General features: G+C 55.5%; 1 protein-coding gene across 5 annotated transcripts in view; it reads right to left on the minus strand.

Moving 5' to 3' along the window:
* Positions 1–4,702: 4,702 nt before the first annotated feature.
* Positions 4,703–24,858, minus strand: part of RSPO1 (R-spondin 1) — a 29,174-nt gene continuing 9,018 nt past the window's right edge. Inside the window, exons 1-8 of one of the 5 annotated variants that reach the window (XM_075114928.1) lie at positions 19,984–20,056; positions 19,783–19,858; positions 19,527–19,646; positions 10,158–10,551; positions 7,734–7,925; positions 6,378–6,527; positions 5,760–5,948; positions 4,703–4,940 (exon numbers count right to left, since the gene is read on the minus strand). In XM_075114928.1, coding sequence (XP_074971029.1) covers positions 4,783–4,940; positions 5,760–5,948; positions 6,378–6,527; positions 7,734–7,925; positions 10,158–10,251 — 783 coding nt within the window. In that variant the 5' untranslated portion in view covers positions 10,252–10,551; positions 19,527–19,646; positions 19,783–19,858; positions 19,984–20,056 and the 3' untranslated portion in view covers positions 4,703–4,782. Of the gene's footprint in view, positions 4,941–5,759; positions 5,949–6,377; positions 6,528–7,733; positions 7,926–10,157; positions 10,552–18,960; positions 19,500–19,526; positions 20,065–24,858 lie in introns of those variants that run through there. The other 4 variants (XM_075114927.1, XM_075114926.1, XM_075114930.1 and 1 more) reach the window with 4 other exon arrangements.

Consider the following 24,858-nt stretch of genomic DNA (forward strand, 5'->3'; position numbering starts at 1 on the left):
TGAGCTACTTTGTTTTATTTAATAGGATAAAGACAGCGTCAGCCATCTTACTCCCCTTGTTGCAGCAATTCCTTGCAGAGCACAAGGACAGAAGTGGGTTCCACAGCGAGCCTTCAAAATCATCCCAAGCACTGCCAGAAGATACCGTAGATGCTTTCTCACCGCAGTAGTTTTCCCGACTCGGTTCCTCAGGACTAGGTTTTTGGGGAGGTAGCTAAAACAAGGGGGAGGCAGGGCTCCTAAAAGGCTCCACATTTGACGGTTCCTTAAACAGAAAAAACAAAAGCGATCGCAGGTATTGTTCCCTTGGGTCTGGAGCTCCTGAAATGGCGACGGAAAGCAATAAGGGAAAGCTGGAGGGGGGAGAGAATCACAGTCAAGCAAAAAAGGCAAAAAAGTGAAAAAGGACTTTGAGAGCACGGGCTGCGCGGTGCCCAGCAGGGCCGGGCCCTCGGAGCAAACGTCGTGCTCGGTCCTGCGCGGCTCCCCGGGCTTGCAGAGCCTTCTGCTTTTCTCCTTCCACGTACGCCAGTGCTGCGGATCTCTCCCGCAGGAATCGAGTGTTTCCAAGCATCCGGAAGCTAAAGCATTTGCGTATAAATGGTTTGCTTTTGTAAAGTTGTGATTTGGTTTAGATAGTCATGAAAAGTGACCTCTTTTCTGGAAAGACAACATGATCACGCATCGTGCGTGTTAGCCTTGTCACCGCGGGGTTGGAGGGGGCCTGCTGCAGGCGTGTCAGCGGGGAGCGGCGGGAGAGGTTCCCGCCAGGCGGTTTTGCTGGTGCTGTAAATAACAATACATTGTCTACCTGGTTGCTTCTTTTTTTTTTCCACCAAGATCCTGCTGATCTTCAAAAATCATGGAGATTCTGGCAAGCAGCTCCATCTAAACCATGGTTTGGCATTCAGTTGGCTATATTATCATGTATGTAAATGCCATTGGTGTGATTTATTTATGGTGACTGGGTAAATACAGCTGGTATTTCTGTAATTTTAATAGATTTTTTTTAATGTTATGCCTAACATCTCTCTCTGTGAAGACTATTGACGTAATAAAATCTGTAAATATGTAAATATATAAATATATATATTTATATAAATATATATAAACATATACAATATCCTTTTTTGCGTTCTCAGACAATGTAATCCAAATAATAGTTTTAGGGATAACCTGTTTCACTGTCCTACTCTATTTCCTTTAATCAATGCTAAGATTTCTCCTGAGTGAGAAATCATTTTAACATAAGCATGAACTAAAAAGCGTATACATTGCCTCCATCTCCATGGGGGTAGAAAGCCAGTAAATTATTGTTCGAGGAGTATGTGTGCACACATTTAACTTGACTGATGAAAAATACAGATTTATATTACACAGAGAAGATAAGAATGTAATACAACCAACCTGTGTTTGGTGAAATTTGTCTGCTTTACCTCCTAAATCTCGGCAAATGGGATAGAAATTAAACAGTTCCAAACCCACGGCTGTAAGCTGCTAATATGTTATTCCTTGCCCTTTGTTCCCCATTACGTGGGATGAATTACCCAAAAGCTAATTAAACTGCCTAGAAACGGCAGATTTTGAGTAGAAGTCTGCCCAGTGAACACACACCAGTTTTTTCAACAGTATAAATGAAGACATGTCCTGTGCAGAGGAGTTCCTGGCGAGGATCTGCCTCTCTGCCTCTACGTCTAGCAGCTGCTTCCTCAGTTCGGCCGCGAGATGGTCAAAGTACAGAGCACGAGTGTGCGCGGAAGCCGGAGCAGCGACGTGTCCGTGCCGTGATCCCTATAGGTACGTTTGGCTTCTGCACGGCGGCGGCAGACAGACGCGCAGCAGAGGCTCTCTCTTTCTAGACATTTTCGGACAGTCGGGATTTGACTCCAGTTTTGGTGAATAAAGCAAACGGAGCTTGTTCAGCAAACCCATTTGTTTATTTATTTGTTTAAAGAAGCATATTTTACAGTGATGCCATGGAGAGAACACCACAGGTTCTGTTTGGTGGGCTGAAAGAGAGCGTTCGTGTGCGTGTGAGTTGAGATGACATCAACCTAGCTAAGGAAATCTCGGGCTTCGGCTGTTGAGCTCAGCGTGCAAATCACGTTGGTCAAAGGCAAAATGTTTCTAAATTCATAAATGAACCAGCTCTCTGGGAGTGGGAATGCGCACGATTCTCGAGCTGGTTAAAAAAAAAGAAATTTGATTTGTTTTTTATGTTTTCCTCCTAATTTTTCTAAAGCCATTTAATTTTAAAATCACCCATACTGAAAAATCTTGGATTTTCCTAATATGCATTTTAAACTTTCCTTTGCCTTTCTCCCTTTTCTTTCCCATTTTGCTGTGAAAAAGGAAGAAGGAAGGGAAAAGGCTACAACAGAGAGAAGTTTGTCGTTTTTTCTAAAAAACTCTAGAAAGTTCTATAAAATAGGTTGTGTTGATTTATTATATGCAGTTTAGTTTTGAAACAGTTGTGCTAATATTGCCATGAGTTCCTGTAGGGAATCCAGTCAGTTAACAGAGCCTCTGTGTGTAAGACCTTACTAATGCACTCTCGCCTCTCTCTAATCCTTGTTGAGAACTGGATTGAGATACTGCAGGAGGAGGGAGGAGGGCGTCGTTTATGAGTTAGCAAGCTGAGGTTCACGAAAGGGTTACTGATTATTGCTGCGAAAAAGCGGAAGGGAAGAACGGTTCTGCTTACATACAACGCCGTGGCACAAACAGAATTCTCATCTCACAGGCTAGCTGGGGCTAGAAAATAAAGTGAGATCTGATCTTTCAGCTGGGAGGCTTTCAGGAATCGTCTGAACATGATCCATAAACAACTCAAAGGATGACTTTTAAGAACCTCTTTCTCTCTCTGCTTGGTATGCTGGTCGTTTATCATTGTGCTGAAATGGAATCCCCTTTAAAAGATATAACGGCTTCTTGTTTACTTAAACACAAAGTGGATGATGGGCTGAAAGGTTTTGCTGCCAGCAGAGCAGTCATGGAGAGCTTGGTACAGCTCTGGAGCTGAAACAACTGTGCAGCTCCCACGTCCTGAGCTGAGCCAAACCAGCCGCAAAGCGAACGGGGCGAAGGGAGAGGTTCGGTGTCCTCTGCCGGAGTCGAGTCCTGGGTGGGCGCCATGAGCCGCCAGCTCTTCGCGGGAGAGGACCAGGACAGCCAGGCGCGGGTGGGTGGCCTGTCGCAGCGAGCAGGGGGCTCTCCCGCAGGCGTCCACGCGCGCGCTGGCTCGCTCTGCCCTCCCAAACCACAGAACGGAGAAGGTGGTACGAAAGCAAGCGCAGCAGAGACCGTTTAGCTTTGGAGTGAGCTTCTCCCTGCCCGTCACCTTGCTGGGGGAGCTAGGAGCTTCGGCAGCACATCACTGATCCGCCCACAGCACCTCCCCTGGCTCCATCCCTCAGGACCACAGGGCTTTTGCTGAACTCTAGAGGAATTAAATGTCTGCACGTGTTTATATCGAGGAAGCACATTTTAAAACGTAAGGGGAGCTGAGCGGTATGCCACCTCGTGACACTGCCGAGGGTAAAGCTCTCCGCGCAGGGAAGGCAGCGTTCACATGTGCCCCGCACGGCTCTCGCTCGGTCTCTGTCCCGCACGCTCCTCGTCCTGGTTCCTCTGCCCAGGTGCTGGCTCTTGCAGAGCAGGAGCGCTTGTGCTGAATCCGGGGAATCCCAGTCGGTGGCATGCAGACCAGTAGTTTCTACCAAACTTAACGGTTTGCTTCTCTTCTTTAGAGCCCGGACCTTCCCCCACCCGCCTGCCTTCCCTCCTGCTACGCGCCTGGGTGGTGTCCGGGCGGACGGGCGAGTGTGTCCCTAGCCCAGGATGGAGTCCCGCAGCTGTGACTGTACAAGCGGAGTCACAATGCTTCGGCAACCTGCGGTTTGTTGTAACCTCTCATTTTCTCAATCTGCTGCATGTTAACTGTATCCTTCAGTGGGAAATTCCTCAGGGGGCTCCGCAGAGCACAGCTGGGGTCCTGCGAGCGCAGGGCGGCTGATTTGTGGCTGCAGGGCAGCTGGCAACGTTTTCTGGGATTTTCTTAAAGCTTTGGTGAGTTTCCCTTCCACAAGTGAGTCTCTGTCCTGTGGGACACCAGCCTCCATAGGGGCCAAGGCATGAACCACACACTCAGGAAGCTGGTTGTCATTTTGGTTTTTGTTTTTTTTTAATTTGAAATAACTCTTTGAAGCAGATTCAGGGCAGATACCACTGACCTCGTACCACAAACGTTTAACATGTATTCGCAATGATAAAGTCATACAGCTTAAAACACAAAATAAAGGGTGGGGGGAAGAGAAAGAGGCCCCTGCCTTCATGTGAGTCCAGGTCCCAGGTCAGGGAGAGTGGCCGTGCGGGGCCAGCCTCACCCCTCTGGCTGCAGCCGTGCTGCGCTGGGGCCGCACGGCTGGTCTCGGGTTGAGGCCTTTGGTCGTGAAGCCTCGCTTCTGGGTCCTTCACTGACTCGTACTCCACCTCTCCTCCTCACAGCGTCCCCGGAGGAGCCCTGGGGAGGTGGGCTTCCCTCCAGGCGTGCTCCCACTCCTCTTCTCGGCAGTGTAGTTCCACGGTCCTGGGTGGGTTGTGTGTGTGCAGCCTCCTTAAGTATTGCGTATGTAGTTTCTGTCGGGTCTGTGGGTCAGTCTGGGAGTATATGTCTGTCTTTCTGGACATGTGTATGTGTTGTGTAGCAGTGCTCTGGTTCAATAAAGCTTTCATATACATAGCAGCAATGAAGTCTTGCCATCAGGTGACATAAAGGGGCAGCTACTGGGCAGGGCTAGCGGACGTGGCGGGGACCGCGGCCCCTCTCTGTTTGCTCTTCCTCTTCTTGGTGCCAGACTTGGCGTCTTTGGTGTCTTTTCGATTTCTGTTCCCATTCGCATTATCTTGCTTTCCTTGCTCTTCCTTTTTCTTTCTTTTCCCTGCAGTAAAGCAAAGGGGCACGGTGAGGCTCTCCGGCAGAGCGAGCTGGCCCGTGGCCCGCTGCTGCCGGGGGCGGCCCGAAGGGGCTGCGCCCCTCCCCACACACAGAGGTGCCCGAGGGCCGCCCTATCTGCCAGGCTGTGCTTTGCATTGCAAGGTGTTGCCTAAATATAAACAGGGAAGAAGGATCAAATCAGGATTTAGCTTTGTAATTGTCAGTCTCCAGCAAAAGTGTTAGCACTCGCATTTCTCCGCGGCTGCATACCAAGTCCCTTAGCTAACGCACGCTGCTGTGTGCATCAGAGGAACAGATCGGCCGCGTCTGCCTCCCCCTGCCCGGCTGTTTAATCCCTGTGGTGTTAGTCACTGCTCAGAACCGGTTTCCCTCAAAACTCTCAACCCAGCTGCAATCCTTGTCCACCCCATAAGAGGATGACCGAACCACCATTCATCCTGAAGGCACTCTAATTCCTGGGAAAAACACAGACCTAAGCATTCTGGCGGAGGAGAAGACGACTCCCCTCACCACAGCACACAGGCTGCTCAGCTGCCTTGCTGCTCTCTGGCCAGGGGAGAAGCTAAAATATCTGAAAGCCCAGGAGCCTCATGGCAGGCGTGCTGAGCATCACCCACCCAGGGGTCTCTGTGCCACTTCCACCCAGGGGGCTTCCTAGCTGCTGTCACGTTGTGTTCCCTGGACCGTAGAGGGGTAGTGAGATGCACAGTGCGTTTCTGACACTGGAGAATTGGCTGGGTACTTATGCCTGACAAATAAAGGATGCTGGGGAGGGGTGGTGAGATATTCCACGTCTGCTCACCTTCGGGGCACTGGTTCTTCTGCACGGTGCATCTCCGCACCTCCGTGGTTGCAGGACACAGGGACACATCTCCGGAGGGAGCCTGCAGGATCCGCCGCGTTCGGTCTTCGTTGCCCTTCTTGAAGCCACAGAGCTTCCTCTTCTTGGAGCAGGGCCCCCAGGGCCCCCACTCGCTCATTTCACATTGTGCTGCCAGGTAACAAGAGAGGCCAGCAGTAACTCTGGTTTCTCCGTTGCTGCCTCAGGACTTCCCAGAGCCCCTGCACACCATCGCACCTCTCCCCCACCGTAGGCTTGAAGGGCACATGTGTTTCCCCAGCAGCTTCCTAAGCGTTCAAGGCACCCCCTTCCTTGCCATACCGCACAAACCCTGAGCCACGCTTCACAAACACGCGCAGCAATGCTGGGGTGCTGCTCCCCGTCTGGGCTGGCTCCCGCAGGGCTCTGCCCCCTGAAGGGCTGGGTCTGGCCTGTACCATCACCCACTCGACTCAGGTACGACGAGCCATTGTCTCTCAGGGGTTTGTTTTATCATCTAAACCAGACTGTAGCAATACGTGTAACTGGGCCCGACAGACGCATAAAAGGCTCGGTGCGAGGTGCCCGAGCGTCGCTTACCAGGACTGCTGCACTCCATGGTGCCGTTGGCAGCAGAGTAGCCTTCGGGGCATGTGACGTAACATCTCCCTTTGTGCAAATACAAACCTTCCTTACATTTTGTGCAAAAGTTTCGACTGAAACAGGACTCACAGTTCTCAATTTTGCATTCTGGGGAGAAAAAAAAACCACAAAGCCGTCATGTAGTCTGATGTGAGCAAAAGACTCAGGAAGCTCTTGACTGCTGACTGGAGTGCGCTCCTGGCTCCAAGGGGTCTGCCAACAGCCAGGGTGGGCCTCTGAGCGTCCTGCCAGACCTGGTCGCGCTACTAAGATAGAAGCCAGTTTTCTTTGCACCGTTCCTTGATACAGGACAGAGCCACTGTGCTGCGGCTCTCATAGCCAGCAGCAGCCGCTGCCAGATCGAAATCAGGCAGAGTGGAAAAGGTTTGGGCTGGTGTTCAGCTAAGCATCAGTCAGCCAAAGCGGGACACTGCAAAGAATAAAATCCCATGTCAGCTGCTCCAGCTGCAGCTACAGTACAGGCTGCAAAGAAACTGGGTTAGATTGAAATCTGTCCATGAGGGTGGTTTGCATGAAAATGCCAGGGAAGTGATTGCATTTTTCCGTGTCCAGCTTCTTTCTGGTGCTCTGGCTGAAAGAGGCAGCCCCAGGCCAAGGATCTCATTCAGAGAGCTGCTTGGCTGTGGTGAATGGCAGGGGAGAGAGAAAAGGTACTTGTGTGAGTAGTACCTTAAAGGCTGAAACAATCTTCCTCTTTCTTCCTCCGTAGGAAAGAGGAGGCCAGTCTGGCAGCCCAGGTAACAGAGCTTCCCAAATGTCCTGCAGGATGCCACGTCCACAGCGTACCTGGGCAGTGCTGAGCATGCTGCAGCTGGGCAACCCAGCTCTGAAGGCTTCGCCGCTGGCCCTCTGCTCTAAGGGGCCGTTACCACCATGTGCCCGCAGCAGAGAGACCCGCAGAGGCTCTCAAAGACCAGGAAGGCCAAAACTCAAGTCAAAACCTGCATGGAAGGGCTGGTGTGGGGCCAGTGGATGTTTACCCAGCTTCTGAGGGCACTATTCGGGCAGTATCTAGTGGCTGGTCAAAGGGAAGGAGCATCCCAGCTACCTGCATGCTGCACCGGCTGAACAGGGCTGCGGCAGGGAAGCACCTGGGCACCTAAGGTACATTAGCCAACATTGGCATAAATTACGGGGTTATTCCCTGGGTAGATCACTGCCCTGCTCAGCACCGCCGTCTCCCCTTCAGTACAGCCACAGCATCTCCGCTCCCCTGACCAGAGGCAGCACGATCCCCGCAAAGCACCACCACCCTCCCATGCTTCGCCCTTTCCCTCCCACCCCCCTACTCACTGATGCACTTGTTCATGTCTGTATTGCGAAGGCCAAAGTATCCCAGTGGACAAGACGGTAGGCAAATCCCAATTTGCCGAATATCATTCCTCTCCAGAAGGATGAAGAGTTTGGGGGAACATCTCAGGCACCCATTGAACTCGGAGCACAGGTCGCAGCCTCTGGCGCAGCCCTGACTCAGCTCGGTGCTGACTGAAAGAGCGAGACAGAGGCAGGGGTTAGTGCCCACCCGCATGGCTGGGCTCTGCACGCACCGGCTTCGGCCCCAAGACACCGGCACCACCGGCAGGAAGGGTAGGGACCGGGGCAGCCCGAGGGCTGGGGTCTTCTGCGCTTGCACGCTCACTGCGGCTCCCGGCACACCTCCGCTGGGCGTCACGGCCCCGTGCCTGATGCCCACGGCCGCCAGTGCCGCACCGGTGTGAGGGTTGTGACGGTGGCAGCGGTGAGAAGCATGGCCCAGAAGCAGCCACCAACTCTCCGCAGAGCCCAGCGCTGTCTCCCCACCAGCCCCCAGCCCTGTCCATCAGCCCTGCTGCCCGCGCTGGGCAGGCACCCACGAGGGACACGTCCCCGGGGAGGCCAGTGCCTCCCAGCCGCGTCCCCTCTTGGAGCTGGCAGGGCCACCCCGCTGAGCCACGGGCACGGTGCGGTATGAGCCGGGACCGGAGCTGTGCGGTGCTGGAGCGAAACCATCTAATTCTGCGCTGTGCTTCAGGCCAGGCTGCGTCCCAAGCTAGATCTCACTCTGACCCCGCTTTGTTAACTGTATCTGGCAGTGCAGGAGATTTCACTGCCCTCAAAATAGAGATGTGTTCTCAGCTCCTAAGTTCAGTCCAAGAAAAATACTCAGTCCCATGTCTTGAGAGTTTTCTGCTTTTAATTATCATATAAAATGCTGCTTGTTTTGAAACCAATAGCATTCTTTGCAGGCTAGAATGCAGGTTATTTTTATTAGTTTATTATGCAAGCAGCCTCCTTGTTTATAGAAAAGCTGTGTATTTAAAGATGTATTCTTTTAAATACTGTGTTTACTACACTTCAAAAGCAAGCACAGAGCACCACAGTGTTCACATGGCAGACTGAGAGGTAAGAAAACTTTCCTCTCCCCCCACAGTGACCCAAGACCCCGGCAGCTCCCCTGCTGCCCGTCCCAGCCCCATCGCTGGGTCCGTGGGCACGGAGGCTGCTGTGGCCTCAGAAAATGAAACATAAAGCAGACAGGGGTCGCCAGCCCTGCGGACCCTCACTGCCTGGCTGCCATGAGGGTTTGCTGGGTCTGGACTGGGAAGTCCCCTTGGCATTTTGGGCCCTGGCCCCCCCGTATGCAGGGACCCCCAGGGGATCCGGCCCCATCCCTCCCACAGCGCTGGGCCGTGGTGCCAAGGTCTGCCTTTATGGTAAAGGTATAAACCGAGCCCTCGCTGGAAACTGCACTTCATAGCATTAGCCCTGACATCAAGTTTTCCTTGTTCTCACAGGGCTCAGCAGTCCCAGTTTTAATATAAAATCATTTTTATATAATTTAATTTAAACCAGTTATAATGTAAACCAGTTCTAAAACTAGCTTACCTAAATGAGGGCAAACCCATGAGGCTGCTCTTGTGCCGATTCAGCCTGGTTGCTCTGCATGAGCCCTGGGTTGGACTGGCCAAGGACTGTCTGGGCTGGAGGGGTAATTAAAACCCGTACTCCCCGGTCCCACCATGGCCCAGCTGCCTGGGCAGAGTCTGCAGGGGGGCTCCGGGCAGGACGGGGTGGCTGTGGGGGACAGGATGGTGCGGGGCAGGAGCCTGCCAGCAGAGCAGTGCTGGGGAGGCAGGTGGGGAGTGGTGCCTGGCTCACGCTCACACCTCTCTTCCCTTCCCTCTGCTGCTCACTGCCCCCGGGAAGGCAGCCGATGATGGTGGGGGACCTGGAGGCTGCCGGCCTCGGCGAGGCGCAGGGCGGGACGTGCACCGTGGCCTGCCTGCTCGGTGGCTGCGGGCGCGAAGGCGGGCAGGGGTCACGGCAGCCAAGGCGCTGCAGGGCGGGGGGAGGCCAACCCCGTCCTGCTCTGCAGAGCAAACTCCTCTGGCTGCGAGCACTGCCGTGGGCACCAGCTCACCCGAGGGCTGCAGCCCTGGGGAGCAGCATGGGCTGGTCCCTGCCCCGAGCCACAGCCTGCGGGGCAGCTCCTGCCTGTCCCTGCCCAGCGCTGCCTGCAGGCGAGGGGCCAATTGCCTGTGGCTCGGGGCTGTGGCAGACCCAGCGGGACAGGGCAGTGCTCATGTCCGCACACGGGTGGGACCTGGGGAGCTCTGAGGGCTCGCAGGGCGCCCTGAGCCTCTGCCCAGCTCTCTGTGTTGGTAAACACATTCACCATCTGCACGAACTGTACAGCATCACAAGAAGAAGTAGAGAAGAAAAGCGTTTCATACATACTTCGTCTTTGCCTCTTGCCCTTCACCACTTTGCTGCTGCCTGTTAGATCCATCGAGCTTAGAAAAACCACCACCACAAACAGTCCAAGCTGCATAGTAACTCTCCAGTGCTGCAGCCCCTCCGTCGCAGGGTGGTCGGAGGAGCCCGCTCCACAGCTGGGGATTTCTCTGCTGCCGCTAAAACGTCTCAGGCTGGATCAGAGCTGAGAGTCTGTGCACGAAGCCTGGTGTGGGACCATATCCACAAACTACATCAGCAACAGTGAGCTTAGGTAGCAGGTAACATGGCTCTACCTTCATCCCCGTAAGGAGTGCAGGAGCTTGGTTCTAGTCCCATCTGGGGGCTTGGGCAGCGGGCGTTAGCTGCTTGCAGTTTCCAAGTGCACTCCCAGGAACTGCAAAGGAAGGGGAGAGCAGATTAACTCAACAGCCGACATTGCTCCCACAATGGCTGGACCCGGCACTGCAGCGGGCGAGTGTGGAAGCCGTGGGGTGAACTGGGGGAGTGGAGCGCAGGGGGGTGCAGGCAGACAGTGGCACCCGGAGCGGCGCGGGGCAAATCGCCCTCCAACCTCATCCACAAGTCACTGAGTTGCTTAATAACAGTTAGCACATGTAGAAACGCCTAACACAGCTTTGCCATCTGCCGATGCTGCATACGGTTATAGCTGTAACTTGTTTAAAATAGTGCCAGTCCCCCTCGGCCGCCCCTCCTCGAGTAGCAGATGGCCTCTGCAGACTGCCAAGCGCACAAGATGTTTCCCATCAAGTGGGCATCTCTGGGCTGGTAGTCGAGCTGAGCAAAAAGCGAGCCTGCAGTCCCAAGCTGGAGACAGGGCCGTCTGGGGACAGGGCGGGATCGTTTCTGCTCGGAGGGAATTTCCAAACCTCTCAGCTCCCATTCCCCCAGAGCGGCAGGGAAGGGTCAGCGCTGCTCGCGCGGGCAGAGGCAGTGCCAAGCGGGGCCGAGCGCAGGAGCTGCTTTGCCCAGGGCTCACCGGCTCCTGCACGGCCCTGCCGGTGGAGGAAGCCCGGCGTTTGGCAGCGAGCGCGGCTGCGAGTGCTGCGCTGCCCTCGCCATGCGGCGGCGGCGCGTTGCCCAGCGTGCGTGGCGGCACAGGGCAACGAGACGGCAATGCCGGGAGGAGAGGACAGGCAACAAACCAATTGCTCTGCATGAATTTCTTGGAGAACAAATAAAGCCCAGTGCAGCAGGAAATTGCCAGATGGCAGCCCAGTGCGCAGGGCTCAGGGCGCAGCCAACCCAGGAGCTGCTGTGTGCCCCGTCCTCGCCCTGGAGCATCCGAGACCTTGCTCCTGCTGGCTGCGATGCCCAACGCCAGGGGGGACGCAGCGCAGGCAGGGCTGCTGAGGAGCAGTGTGCTGCTCCCCTGGGAAATGACCCAGGAGGTGGTTTTCTATGTGCCCTGCGGCTGGCACGCAGGACAGGTGACCTCCAGGCTGCACCAAGAGCTCTGGCACTGCCAGGCAGGGCCACGCTCTTCTCTCTGCAGCTGGGAGAGCAAAGCCCTGCCAACGGCTGCCATTGTGTGGGAATAAAGGCGACAACATTCACTCTGTGAGGTCAAATGAAACAGAAAATGGTTTTAATCCCTTTATAATAACTGCGCAATCGCTGGTGTCCCAAATGGCCGGTGGCGATGGTGCTGGAACGAAGCCTGGCCGCAGCCCGCACGCTGCCTGCGGGATGGACACGGGCCCCGGGGTGCCGGCCCCCTCCCATGCCCACCGTGGGGTTGGGGACCTGCCGAGGCACCACCGGCCAGAGCAGCTCCCCTGCCCCAGCCCAGCTGCAGGGTGGTTATGGCTTGAGCAGCAAAATACCTGAACAGAGAGGGCTGCCCGCAGCAGCGGTACTGGGCCAGCAGCATCTTGAGTCAGCTGCTGCAGAGAGACAATCCAGGTACTGCCGGGCCTCGTAGCAGCTCGTGCCTCGATGCCGAGGTGTGCCCTGGGGCAGGTACCTCCGGCAGCTTTGGCTCACCTGTGCCGGTGAGGCCCGGGGGCCATCGAGCACCGCAGAGCGCTGCCGTCGTCTTCCCGCCCCGACGGCTTTGAACTTTTCACTATGTCCCTGCTGCGACTCTGCCGAGCGCTGCTGGGGCAGAAGCACAGCGCTCCCCATGTGCTTGTCGTTACAGCCCACAGCTCATCCACAGGATTTTCAAATAAATAATTAGTCGCTTGTGTAAACACCAACTTGTTCTGCACTTCCAAGTCTGTTTGCTGCAAGCTGCTTTATAAACACTGTCAAGTGCTTAAGCTGGGCTGTTGGGAGTGTTTACCAGAGCGGAGAGCTGTGCAGAGAGGGGATCCCACCCCAGCCCCACAGCCTCCCTCCGCACAGGGCTCACGTGCAGGGACCTGGGCACGGTACGGGGCTCCCCTGCACGGGGCTGAGGCAGCACCAGCAGCTGGGCACGGAGGGACCCACTGGACAGACGGCACGGCACAGCATGGTACAGCACAGCACGGCACAGCCAGAGGACCCCAGGGATGCTGGCTGGTGTGAGCGGGGCAGTGTCAGTAATCTCTCCCCAAATTAGTGCTGAGCACCAGCTGCGCTGGAGGGAGCATGGCGCCACTGCCCCTTGTTTTTAATTATGGTGGGTTTGCAGGTGAAGCGCGTTCGCAGGAAGTACACGCTGAACCCGCTCCACGTCCTGCAGTGTTTACACAACACTCACAGTTTAGGCAAAGTCCCCTCGGTGTGGGGACAGCAGCAGGGATATTCTTAGGGAGCAAATACAGCCCCAGCGTGCCAAGAGCCAGCGTGAAGCTTATGCCGCCGCCACATACCCCATCTCTCAGGGCTTGTTCAGTGCAAGGGCAGGGAAGTGCCATGGGAAACCTTGAGGCCGCAAGCACAAACCAGACAAGCACACACTTCTTCCTCCTTGTTTCCTTGCTTTCTAGCCCAAAGAGAGCCTGGGCCTCCGGCCACAGCTGCCCACAGAGCACAGAAAAGCTACTGGCATCCTGGAGGCTGAAAAGCCAGTGCCAAGGCAGGTCACCAGCACGATCCTCATGTTTCAAAACCTCCCTGCAAGCACACAGTGTCTGCGGTGTGCCCACCAGCAGAGGCTGCAGCAGCAGGGCTGGGCTTCCAGCTCTTCCCACCCTCACCTCGGGACACAAATTCTGATTCTTTCTGCTATTGCAGCCACCAGTCAAGCTCAGGTTGCTGCAAACAATTTCCAGTCTAAACATTAGCAGGATTTATGCCGTTATCCCATCAACAGGAAGAATTTTGGGTAACCTGAATTGCTCTGAATTCATTTATGGAGAGGTCTGGCCCCTGCATGGGAGATGACGGTAAGCCTTGTTTGCAATTCAATCAGGATAAATTGGTCCTTGGGAGCTCCAATACAAACCAGAAAATGTAAACCATCCAGATAATTTACCATTAGTCCTCCTACACACAAGGTGAGAAAGACCAACATTATATCCCTGGGATATTCGAGACCTAATCCACAATAACTAAATTGCTGATATATTGCCTCTTGCTGAATGTATCAGGCTATCCATAATGTAAACGGGCTCTCCAAAGGTTTACTGAGTCTGGGAGAGAAGGACCAGATGCTTGTGAGAGGGCTGGAGGCAGGACAAAGTCGATTACAGCAGCAGCAGTAATGAACCCCCTGGGAACAGCCAGGTCGGCTGCCAACAGCTATGACATCAGCTATGAGGACATCAGCTCCCAGTGCAGGGGAATTTGGGTTTCCAGATCCTGGAGCTGGATAAAGAATTTGAATTTCATCTCGGTAGTCTGTTTAGGGGGTGCAAACGTGCAAGGAGAATAGGTTCCAGAAATGCCTTTGCCTGTAGGAAGAGTTGCAGTTTTGCAGGGGTTCACCTGGCTGTGTTTGGGCTCGGCAACCTCCCAGCCCCGCGCCCGGCAGGCTGGGGCAGGGGGCACAGCACCCGGGGCAAACTGCCCCGAGCCCTCCCCAGCCCCAGGGCAGCAGCGTTCGGCTCCGGGGAGGTTGTTTATGGCAGCAGGCAGCTCCACACGGCGGGCGGATGCCCCAGCCTGCCTTCGTGTGAACTTTCAATGAGCCCGTCAAATAGGGATAATGGCACCCAGACATCAGAGGTGCCGGCAGGGGAGCGGGAGGAGGAAGAGGAGGAGGAAAAGAGAGCAGGCTGCTGAGGAGAGCACGGCCATGCACAGGGATGGGTCCATGGGGCATGCAGCGGTCCTCACTCGCAGCACAGCGAGCTGCTGTCTGGCTTCTGAGCCAGCCACAGCAGGGCTGCAGGGGTACAAATCCCAGAGGGTACCAGAGGGAAGGTAAAGGACACTACGCAGGGGTGGGAGGAGACGTGCTCCGGCAGACCGGCACCGGGACCAGCCATCCCGTCCAAGGGTGGCACAGCTCCATGGAATCCACCAAAGCCCCCGGGCCAGTGTCGAGCAGCTGTAGGATGGGCAGTGCTGGCACAGCACCCTGCACCCTGCATCCAGCACCCTGCACCCTGCATCAGGAGGCCCTGCTGCCACCACAGGCCCCCACACCTTCCCCAGTCCGGCCCTGCCCTGGAGAGCGGCTGAGCTGCTCTTGCAGCACGGCTGAACCTCAACAGGTGGGATATAGCCAGCAGGAGAGGAGGCATCTTTCAAACAAGTGGAAGCCCACACACGCGTTTATCTCACTGCATGCCTTGCCCTCCCTTGGCAAAAGTCTCCGGCAGGCAAAGCTTCCCCGAGACATCTAAAGCTCACAGCCCCAGGTGTGGCTGTGCGGCTCCCCAGCCTGGCGAGGGAGCAGAGCCAGCGGGCTCCAGAGCGCGCACCTTCCCTCGCTCCCCCGCCGCCTGCCAGGAGGCGCGGGTGTCAGGACCCAGCCCCGGGGAGGCGAGTGCCAGCAGGCGTGTGGAGCGGGAGCCTCATCCAGACGCAGTCCGAGACTATCGCCAGAGCCGGCCTCAGCGGGCGGCAGCAAGGGAGAGGGGCAAAGAGGTGAGCACCGAAGAGCGGCTCAGTGCGGGCTGCCTGCCCCTGCATGGCTGCCTTGGCACAGAAATCCTCCGGGCAGCAGGCAGAGGCAGCGGGCGAGGGCTGCACAGGCGCTGAGAGCTGGGGTGCTGCAGGACCAGCAATACCAAACACCCCGTCTGCCTGGGTGCCCCAGACAGCTCATTTAGCCCTGTGGCACCATTGCTCCTATTTTACAGCACACAGACATGTGCCCACGGTGCTGGCGTTCCCCGAACCCGATGCCTCTGCTCTGCCTGCACCGCCTGCCTGCGCTGCGTGACCCCCCCATGGCCGAGCTCCCGTCTGCTCTGCCAGCCCCGCAGCGGGAGGAAGGCAGCGCAGTGCCGCAGGCAGTGGGTTTGGGGCCCTCATTCTCTTTGGTAAAGTCTCTCTCTCTCACTGTCTTTCCAAGAGGTGTTTCTGTCGGCAAGGCAGGGACGGTGCTAATGCTACGTGAGCAGCACTGTGAAACCCTCCACGGAAGAAGGTCCCACACACGTAAGGCTTGGTCATCGCGACTGCCACAGGGTGTCTCACGCGCCTCCGGCCAGCAAACACCTCTACACATGCACATGCAGAGCCACTTTGTTCTGCTTAATCCTTGAAGCAATAAAAGAAGGCTGCATTAAGTCAAATTTCCGAACCAGAAGGTCTTCATTTGATATTATATCTGAGTGCCAAGTTCTGCAAAATCCCTAACCCATAAACTTCACTGAAAAAATAAAATAATAAAAACCAATCTGGCAGCAGAGTTCTCCACAGCATTGTTGAGGTCTGACTCCTTCCACCAGCTTCTGCACTGCATTCCCCGGATCTGCGGAGCCGTGCTGTGACCCACTAATGGGGCATACGCGGAGGAGAGGCTCCCGCCCCCGGCCGCCCCTCTGCCCCAGCCTGGCAGTGGGGAGTCGCTCCGGGGCTCTGCCGCAGCGGCACCCCAGCCTCCCCGCCGGCCCCAGCCCCCCGCCCCGCTCAGCGCCAGCTCTGAGCCCGCCTGTGCAGTGCCCGGCACAGTAGCTGCTCCAAGTAATGCTGCGATTAATAGTGCCACAGGCCTCTCTCCGGGAGCGCTTGTGCTTCAGCATTGTAAAACATCAGGAAATTTTTTACTGGGGGATTTCCATTACCCTCTTGCTAGCACAGAGAGGCGGCATACTGGTCTGGAGAAGGAAGCAGTGAAGCCCTGAAGCAGGCAGCGGGCTCGGTGTGCGCTGCTTCTCCACAAAAACAAAGCAGAATCTGAAAATGCGCCGGAGTCATCCCGGCAGAAACAGCTCTGGTACCGCAGACCAGGAAGCAGCCTGGGGATCTAGCTGCCGTCACCAAAAAAACAAACCTATTTCTATTAGGTACAACTTCAGGTAAGTTTAAGCCTCCTACGGTTCAATAACTCACTTGCCAAATGCCAACCAGGGACAAAATGCACTACAGCAGCAGCAACCGAAGCAAATTTCAGACAGGAATTGCAAAAGAGTCCATTTCAGAGCAACACAGTCCAGGGCACTGGAAACCTCACTCTTCCATCAAAAGGGCTCCCCAAGAACCTTAAAAGCCCTATTACCGTGCAGGGACGTGCTCAGGAGATGCCATGGGAGGTGCAGAGCGGATACACACCACGTTAGCATACAGCCCCTGCTCCCGGAGACCCTGAGTGTGCAGGGAGCGGGGGATCTAATGCAGAACGGGAAGCACAGCCAGAGCTGCTAAGGCTTTTGTCCTACACGAGTGTGCACGTGTTCAGCACAATACCCAATTCCCCTCGTATTTCAGTGAAAATGTGTCCAAACAAGGGCTTACAGCAACCTTCCACAACTGACTCTAAATGTAGGCTTTTTAAAAGCAAATTTCCAGGGTTTATGGGAGCCCAGTGAGTCACAAGCCGCTGTGCTAATCAGCTTCTCCAGGCAAAAGCAGAAAGGAAGCCTGGGGCAAAGACCCTAAAGAGCACCTGGGGCTTTCTGCTTGGCCATGTGCAAAGGAAGCGTCTGCCAAGTGTGAGCTTCCTGCAGGGATTCCCAGTGCACTGGCTCTCCCACCGAAATGTCACCGCCTGGGAAACCTGAGCCCTGCAGAGCCAGGAGCAGCACTGATTTCAGCAGCGGAAGAAAACACAAGTGGGAAAAACAACCATGAGCCTCAGCTTTAGGCATCGGGCAGGACAGAACGGTCAGTTGGTGGGAGGGAGGGAGCAGGGCAGCCTGAGCTTTCTCAAGACCAGCCATTGCTGCAAGCCTGGCATAAGCACACGTGAGTTGTGCCGCTTTGAGGGCTGATAGCAACCTACGCTGCCAGGACGGGGGGCCCCAGCTCTGAGCTCTGTGGAGCCTGGCATCACTCAGGGTGGTTTGCAATGATGGACATCCTGCAGCCGGCCCATGACACCCGGCTGCACACAAGCGTGTGGGGAAGCTGCAATCCCAGAGGATCATCCTCAGAGGAAGGTTGTCGGTGGATGTGGCTGGAAAGCTGTCTCGGTGTTTGCCAGAGTCTCAGGCAAAGGTGGGCCCTTCCATCCTTGGGGAGAAAACAGGTCGCCCTCATGCAGCCCCGGGGAGGCCGGGACATCTCAGCCTCTCTCAGCTCCGTGGTCGCCGCTCTCCCACTCCGGGGCCATCCCCATAGGCCAGGGGAGGCTGACCTGGCCCCCAGCTCTGGCCTTCACTGCAGTCTCATGGCCCTGTAGTGCAGGCAGAGAGGTGCCCTGCCAGCTCAAGCCTACCTCGGGTGATGGAAACGTGGGGTTTATGCTCCACCACTGCCTGCGCATGCTGGCATGGCCGGCTTATTTTGGCTGTGCTCAGGGGTCACATCCATGCCCCTGTGGCCGCAGAGTGGGTGCCCCTGCACCCGCGGCTCGCTCCCTGCCGCGTCCCTCAGGGTGGTGCTGCTGCTCTCGCAGCGGCTGCGCAGGGGCCGGGGAGCTGATCCAGCTGAAACGAGCCTTTTTTCCAGGGTGGTTTCCAGGCATGTCACAGCGCCGGCATTCGCAGGACCGCAGTGCTGCTGCCATCCTCCCACCCAGCCTCCACGGCCCTGGCCCCGCAGTGGGGATGAGGTGATTGGGCAGTCAGGAGCTCACCTGCTCCAGGGTCATGGATGGACTTTGCACGAAATCATTCAAACCGGAGAACACTTCGGGCAGATGTTTCACTGCAAGTGCTGGGTCCCTGCAGGATCTCAGCATAAACCTGGCCACCACAAACAGCACTGCAAGCACTGCCCCAAGTTCACGGACCTTCAGGTAACAGGAATTTTTGCACTGGTATCCACCGGCCTCTGCACAGGAGAGCGAAGGCTCCATGCCTGCCATGACGTGCAACATTTGCTTCTGCGAGTATTACCCTATTTTAATGCCTTTTACTGTAAGACACCCCTTCAAACCCAAACCGCAGCACCTGAACACCCCCTCAGCCATCTCCAGGGCCATTCAAGTGAACGCATATGCCCGAGCCTACAAGAAATGCCAGCAGTCCAGGGGTCACCATTCCCCAGTCTCCTGTACCCACCTCTCACAGCACCCTGGCTCAGTCGGCGCGGGGGACCAGGAGGACGGAGGCTGAAACATCACCTCGACCTGAGCCCTCGCTGGGGACCCACGTCCCTGCCTGGCTGTGGAAATGCGCTGCAGCGAGCCCCGAGCCCTCGCTAACCCACAGACTCGGCAGCCCAGTGCCGAGATCCAGCAGCACTTCCCCTGCATATCAGCATGGGGTGTTAACACGGACGTCTAATTATTACCATGATCGCTGTTAACCATTTCCCCACTGATCCCCCATCAAAACCCCAGGGAGTACGTACTTACCCCGCACTCTCTGGGTGCCTGCCATGCCCCCATGGGTGCCGTCTCCTCCGCAGGAGGCTGAGTTAGGTGCAGCCACGACAAGATTGAGACAGCAACTGCTTAACTGCCTCGTCCCCTCATCGCTCAGCTCGGGCACGCTCCTGTCTCTGGAAGTCAGCGGGGAAGCAGGCAGGGCACTGCAGCCCGCTGCGCAGCACTCAGCGTCTGCGCTGCGGCCGGCGGGACCCTGGGGCTGGTCCAGTATCAGCAACGAGCTCCAGCGAACTGATCGGTATCATGACTAGCTCTCCATGTCCCCTTCCCGGCTCTGGGAAGGTAGAACAGTGGCGGGGGACAGCGCGCAGCAGCCCAGCTTCCCTGCAAAGCCCCACGCACCTTGGGGGTGGGGGAGACGGGGATCCCAACAGATTGTGCTGTGATTTCTCACAGCTTTCATTGTCTGAACTCATTATCCACATTGCACAAGGCAAACCCACAAGTCGGATGCTGACAAGGCTTGAGTTCCTCATTAGCAGCCCACATTGCAAAAGCTTCATCTAAACAAACATGCATTCTGAAACCCTTACCTCTGACTTGTCACTCCCTCATCACTGCTGAAAAGACTCTACTGGTTTCTCAGCTTTAAAATACTACAAGACCAACTACAAAAATCCTCGGTTCCTCCAGAGAAAGTTACATGCACGTTTCTGTCAAAAAAAATGAAAAATATATTCATGGCGAGTTCATGGAGAAGTCTGGTGCGTTTGGGTCTGGCTATTTTGTTCACTTGTTTTTTAAAGCAGGTTTCTAACAGCTTCCCAGGTTTTGCGCAGAGAAACAAACCCTTCTGTGATGTGCAGGATTTCAGCTCGTAAAGATCGCCCAGGCTAGTTCATACTCCATCAGCCCACGCTGCTCCCTGCGTATGCAAAGCAGAAAGTATGTGATCATATCAGAGCAATTTGCACATTAATAAATCCTGGTCTCAGTGCCGTAGACTCCATCCCCATCCACCGGTTAGGGGCTTTTTATTATTATTATTACCAGAGTATCCAGCTTTGTAAAGGCATCTAGTGCAAACTCCTGCATGAGGGAATTCCACCCCACTAGTACCACCTCCTAAGACAATATCCAGCCAAAATATTGTGACTGTTGCAAAACCCGGACTGGAGCGCCACAAAGGACCTTCCAGCGTTGTATCCAGAGCCAACGGGGTCTCAGTGAATTACTGCAGAGCCACACACCATCTAGTTGTCTTTGTAGTCTTTTTTATTTATGACAGTTCATTCCGAGTTATTACTAACATTTCAGTGGTAACTGGCATATGAAGTCATCAGCTGTCAGAACCGCATCTGTTAATAAACATGTCAAATATTAAAAGCAGCTTATTATCCTCTGGAGGGGGAAGGCGAAGGCACAGGCAAAGAGCTTGGAAGCCTGGTTATTTTTCGATCCCTGGCTGTGCAGCAGGAGGAAACCGCATGAGTGCGGTGAGGCTGCCCTCCATCACACCTGAGCAGCCCAGGGGCTCTCCTCCCTGTGCCATCGTCAGCGCCCCTTCCCTTCTCCGCCTTAACTGGGGTGGGCAGGAGGGACGTGCAACGGACCCCTGCTTCGTGCAGGCGCACAGGGGAGCGCCGAGGCTCGGGCACCTTCCCCGAGATCCGCCGTGCCTGGCAGGCTGAGCAGGATCTAGCCTGGGCAGTACCAGGCAACTCACCCCTGCCAGCGTTCTGGCGTGTGAAGCCGTTCCGTGCCAGCTGCACTGGGCAGCGGCAGCCCCGACCTGCTTGTCCCCCACGGCGGGGGCCAGAAGTGTCCCGGCCCCAGGGGGGCACGAGGGGTCCCTATCCCCTCTCATGCCCCCTGCGCCAGGTGCTCAGGCAGGGAGCTGGGGTTCCCAGGGCACACGGCCATGGAGCCATGCTGGACCCTGCAGCAGTGTCTCTCTGTACAAGCCATAAACAGGAATCGGTGTCTGCCTGCTTCCCGAGTGTCTGGCAGTGCCATGTGGCCAGCAGCAGCGGGTCCCCACACATGACTGATGCTTGTCCCCAGCTTTCACGGGGCTGATATGGTGCCCATGGCCATAGGGCTCTGCCGAGAGCCCTGGTGCCCAGGTGGTCCCTGGGGAGCAGCTGTGTGGCAAGACACCCGTCAGCCCCTCAGCACGCCGTGCCCCGCGGACCCCAGCAGTCTCCTGGGGAGGGTTGTTGCATCCCTTCAGTGCCTCCGAGAGCCACGGGGAGCACGGGCAGGTTGTGTTCTTGCTTTGCAGGAATTCAGGGCTTTGCAGGGTGGGCTCAGGAGGACAAAAGGGCGTGGTGGGAGGGACAGCAACGTCTGTCCATCCTACCTTCCTTACCACTTAAGACTGTCATCCTTAGTACAGGAAGCTGTAGTATGTCTTCTCCCTGCTTTGCTGAGCCACCCTTGCTCTCAGCCTCTGCAGCTGGGGAGGAGCCTGCTGCTTCTTCATGTTCACCTTCCCTCTCTCGGAGTCTCAGACAGAAGGCTTGACCCTCTCGAACATTTTCCTTGTCCAATTGCCTCTGGCTTTCTCTGTCTGAAGGTAACTTCCAGGCTGTGCTTTTTGAGGGGTGCAGCAAAAATCAATGGCAATATCTTCTAAACGCTCTACATGAAGGTCATTTGACCATAACAGAAGGTAGTCTCCTTAAAGCCCGAACCAGTGACCTGCAATGGGCAGGAGTCAGGGAGCGGCAGAAGGAGATGCACTGAGTGCTTCATCTTTCCCTTCCTGCTTTTGTGGGTCAGCTTCTCCAACCATCTGAACCCATTTCATTATTTGCTTTAGGTGTAAGATCCACTCAAGCAGATGCCATAATTCTTCTTGAATGAGTAAAATTCTGCCTTAGCTCCCAGGTGTTCCTAGGGACATCACCGGACAACATGCTGATGGGTGGGACACCCGTGCCAAGCAGGGTGACTCACCCTGCAGTGCTTAGCAAAAGTCTTGAAGCAACAAGGAGCAGCATTATCTTCACTTGACCCTCCCCAAGCTTGCAGGGCTCCTAGCTGGAAGCTGGAGGGCACAGGCTCTTCCAAAGGCTCTGACGGGCCCCATGGTGGCTCCTGAATCCCCGCCCTGGTCCCTCGCTGGGGTCCAGGGCAGGCTCCCTTTGATACCCTGCTGCCCACAAGCTGCCACGGAAGATGGGTCTCTGAGCATCCCCAGCAGCTGCTGGCACGAGCGCTGGAGCTCTGTGCGGGACTCAGTATGGAACTGGCAGCCCCGAGGAAGGGGGGGGGTATGGGACGTGGCATGGAGCAGCCCCCCAGACACGCTGGGGTTTGAAGAGTCCCATGGATCTGTGCTTTTTGCACATTTGCAATCAACTCTGCTTTGCACAGCACTTGTGCGGGGGCAGGTATGAACGCAAAATAACCCAAAACAGGCAAGGAGGAAAAGCCACCCTTTATGCAGGTTTTCCTTTGCATTGTGTTTGTGTTAATTCACATGTTTCTGGAAGTTTTATTCATCCTGCATTTTCTTTGGCACCTCGTTAAATGTCCCTACTTTCCCACTTGTAAACGATATCTTCTGAGATCATCGCTATCTCATAGGAGTGTTAGTGAATGTGTTTTGAACATTGGGCAGATGCAAGTGGTCACTTTTGCGAGTCTCCATATTAAAGGCCTTTTTCTATTTATATTTGGAGGTTTTTTCCTGTTCTATGAAATTCTGAAATACCATCAAATGTTGCTCTAGGACAGAATCACTTAGTTGACTGTGAGAGTCAAAAATCTCATAAACCAAAGAACTTGTATTTTAAACTTGCATTGAATAGACAAACCTTTTTCTTTCTAATCTCTCTCAGAGCACTGCAACTCCAGTTGACAGTTGCAGATCAGGTTTCACTCTGGAGCAAATGTTTATAACTGAGCAATAAACCCTGAAGAGAGAACTCAATAATGTAAATGCTGACAAACCCAGCTGCAAGAACAGGGCTACCGGACACGTCAATAATTAGTGAACAGAGCAGTATATCTGACTGAAGGCAAAGGAGGTGTGCTTGCCAGCTCCCTGGTGTTAGAAGGTGTCATTGCAGAGGATAGTAAATCACAGTAAATCCCACTGTAACACCCTCCACAATAAATCCAGCATCAAGTCCCACATTTCTTCCCCTTCTGACAGGCAGCTAATTTACCGTTTTGTTTTTCTTTAGTTAATGGCTGTTGAGGCTGATCCTAAATTAATCCTAAACAGGCTGTTTCTCTCTTGTACAAAAGGACATGAAATTCCACATTTCAGTGGGGTAAAAACGCCGAGCAGCTCCAGAGTGAAAGCAGAGCCTGCTGACTTGGGAGATTTTCCCGGCCGCCCCAGAAGTCCTTGCCGAGCAGGTGCCCGGCAGCCTGGGCTCCTCCGGCAGGCCACGCAGGCGCAGCAGCACGGCAGGCGGTAGCAGCAGTCCCAGTTCCTGGTGCTGGGTGAGCATCACCCACGGCCTGCAGCTCGCCCTCGGGAGCGTGCTGTGCGGGGAAGGGGGCATCGGGGTGTTGCTGGAGCAAAGGCCACCTGAATTAACCGGTTTCGGTCACATTAGGTGGAAAAGCAAGCGGCGGGTCTAATCCTGCACTGCAGGTATCTCCCAGCCTGGGTGACGCTGCCTGTTTGGCTCCAGCCTTTCCCTGGCTGGGCTCTGTGTCCCTCTCTGCACGAAGAGGAGGGCACAGCCTCACTCCCCTGTTTTTGCAGAAGGAGTATAAACTCCCACACGTCCCTCAGCCCACTGTTCAAGCACATGGTTCCCATTCCCATTAACAACCTGCCATTTTTTGGTCTGAGTTCATCCAGTTCCTGCCCTGCATCCCCCTCTGCCTCTTTTGGCCAGGGGAAAGGCCTCTCCTCTGTGGAATCATGCCCTGCCCGGGGACCACGGGGACTCCCAGGGGCCGAGCTGCCTCCTGCCAGGAGCCACATCCCGCAGCCTGTGGGCACAGCCGAGGGCAGGGGCGCCCTGGGGCGCAGACAGCAGGTCTGCACCCAGCAGCTCCAGCACCGAGCACCGCAGCTTCTGTCAGACCCAGGGTTCTGCGCCCTCGACATTAACCCTGTGTGCGGAGGCAGGTACCAGTGCCTACAAGTTCTCGGCTGGCACAGAGGGTGCATTACTCATCCCTGGTGCCTCATCAGCCTGTGATAGTATCTCAGCATAAGCAAAAAGCAAAGCAAAAAAGGTGCTCGCCGAGAAAGCAGAAGGAAAGGAAGAGCGTTCTGAAGTTGTCTCTGACGCTCCCAGCCTCGACCTGTGGTGTGCTGCTTCTCTGCGCCCTGCTTTGACACAGAGGTCTGCTTCTCAGAAGGCTTATCTCCTGCAGAATGATTGATAGCCTGGACAATTGTTTTTAATAATATCTGAACACCTGCAGTCCTCAGTCCCCAGTAATACAGTTATCCCAAGTGCCTAACTTATTGCATAAACAACTGCTCTGGTTGCAAAGACAGCTATCAAGTTCCTGACACAGGCTGCACAAGCCACGCTGGGGGGTCAGCCATGGGGGCACGCAGGATCATGCCTTCCACGGGGAGATGTGGGAGCAAGACGTAGGGGAGCTGACTTTCTGATAGGATCACCCAGGCATGCCTCTTCCTCCCAGGCAGAGCAAGCAAGCCTGGGCTTCCAGCCGGGCAGCGCTGCTCACTGGCCTTGCTCGAAGGGGGCGGCGCTGGCAGCCTGGCAGCAGCCCATGCCGGGAAGTGTGTCTCCATCCAGGAGCGTCTCCAGGGAGGTCACCCGGGTTTGGTGCTAAGCAGCGCAAACTGCAGAGCCATGAAAACAGCTTCTGCGTAAAACTCTCTTCTGGGTGAAGGAAGAGCAAGATCCGGCTGCCCCATCCCACCCCAGACGTGGCACGGGCAGCTTGCCGGGTGCCTGCCTGCAACCCCTGCGC

This window comes from Phalacrocorax aristotelis, chromosome 20, assembly GCF_949628215.1.
Source record: "Phalacrocorax aristotelis chromosome 20, bGulAri2.1, whole genome shotgun sequence".
In the NCBI taxonomy this organism is placed as follows: domain Eukaryota; kingdom Metazoa; phylum Chordata; class Aves; order Suliformes; family Phalacrocoracidae; genus Phalacrocorax; species Phalacrocorax aristotelis.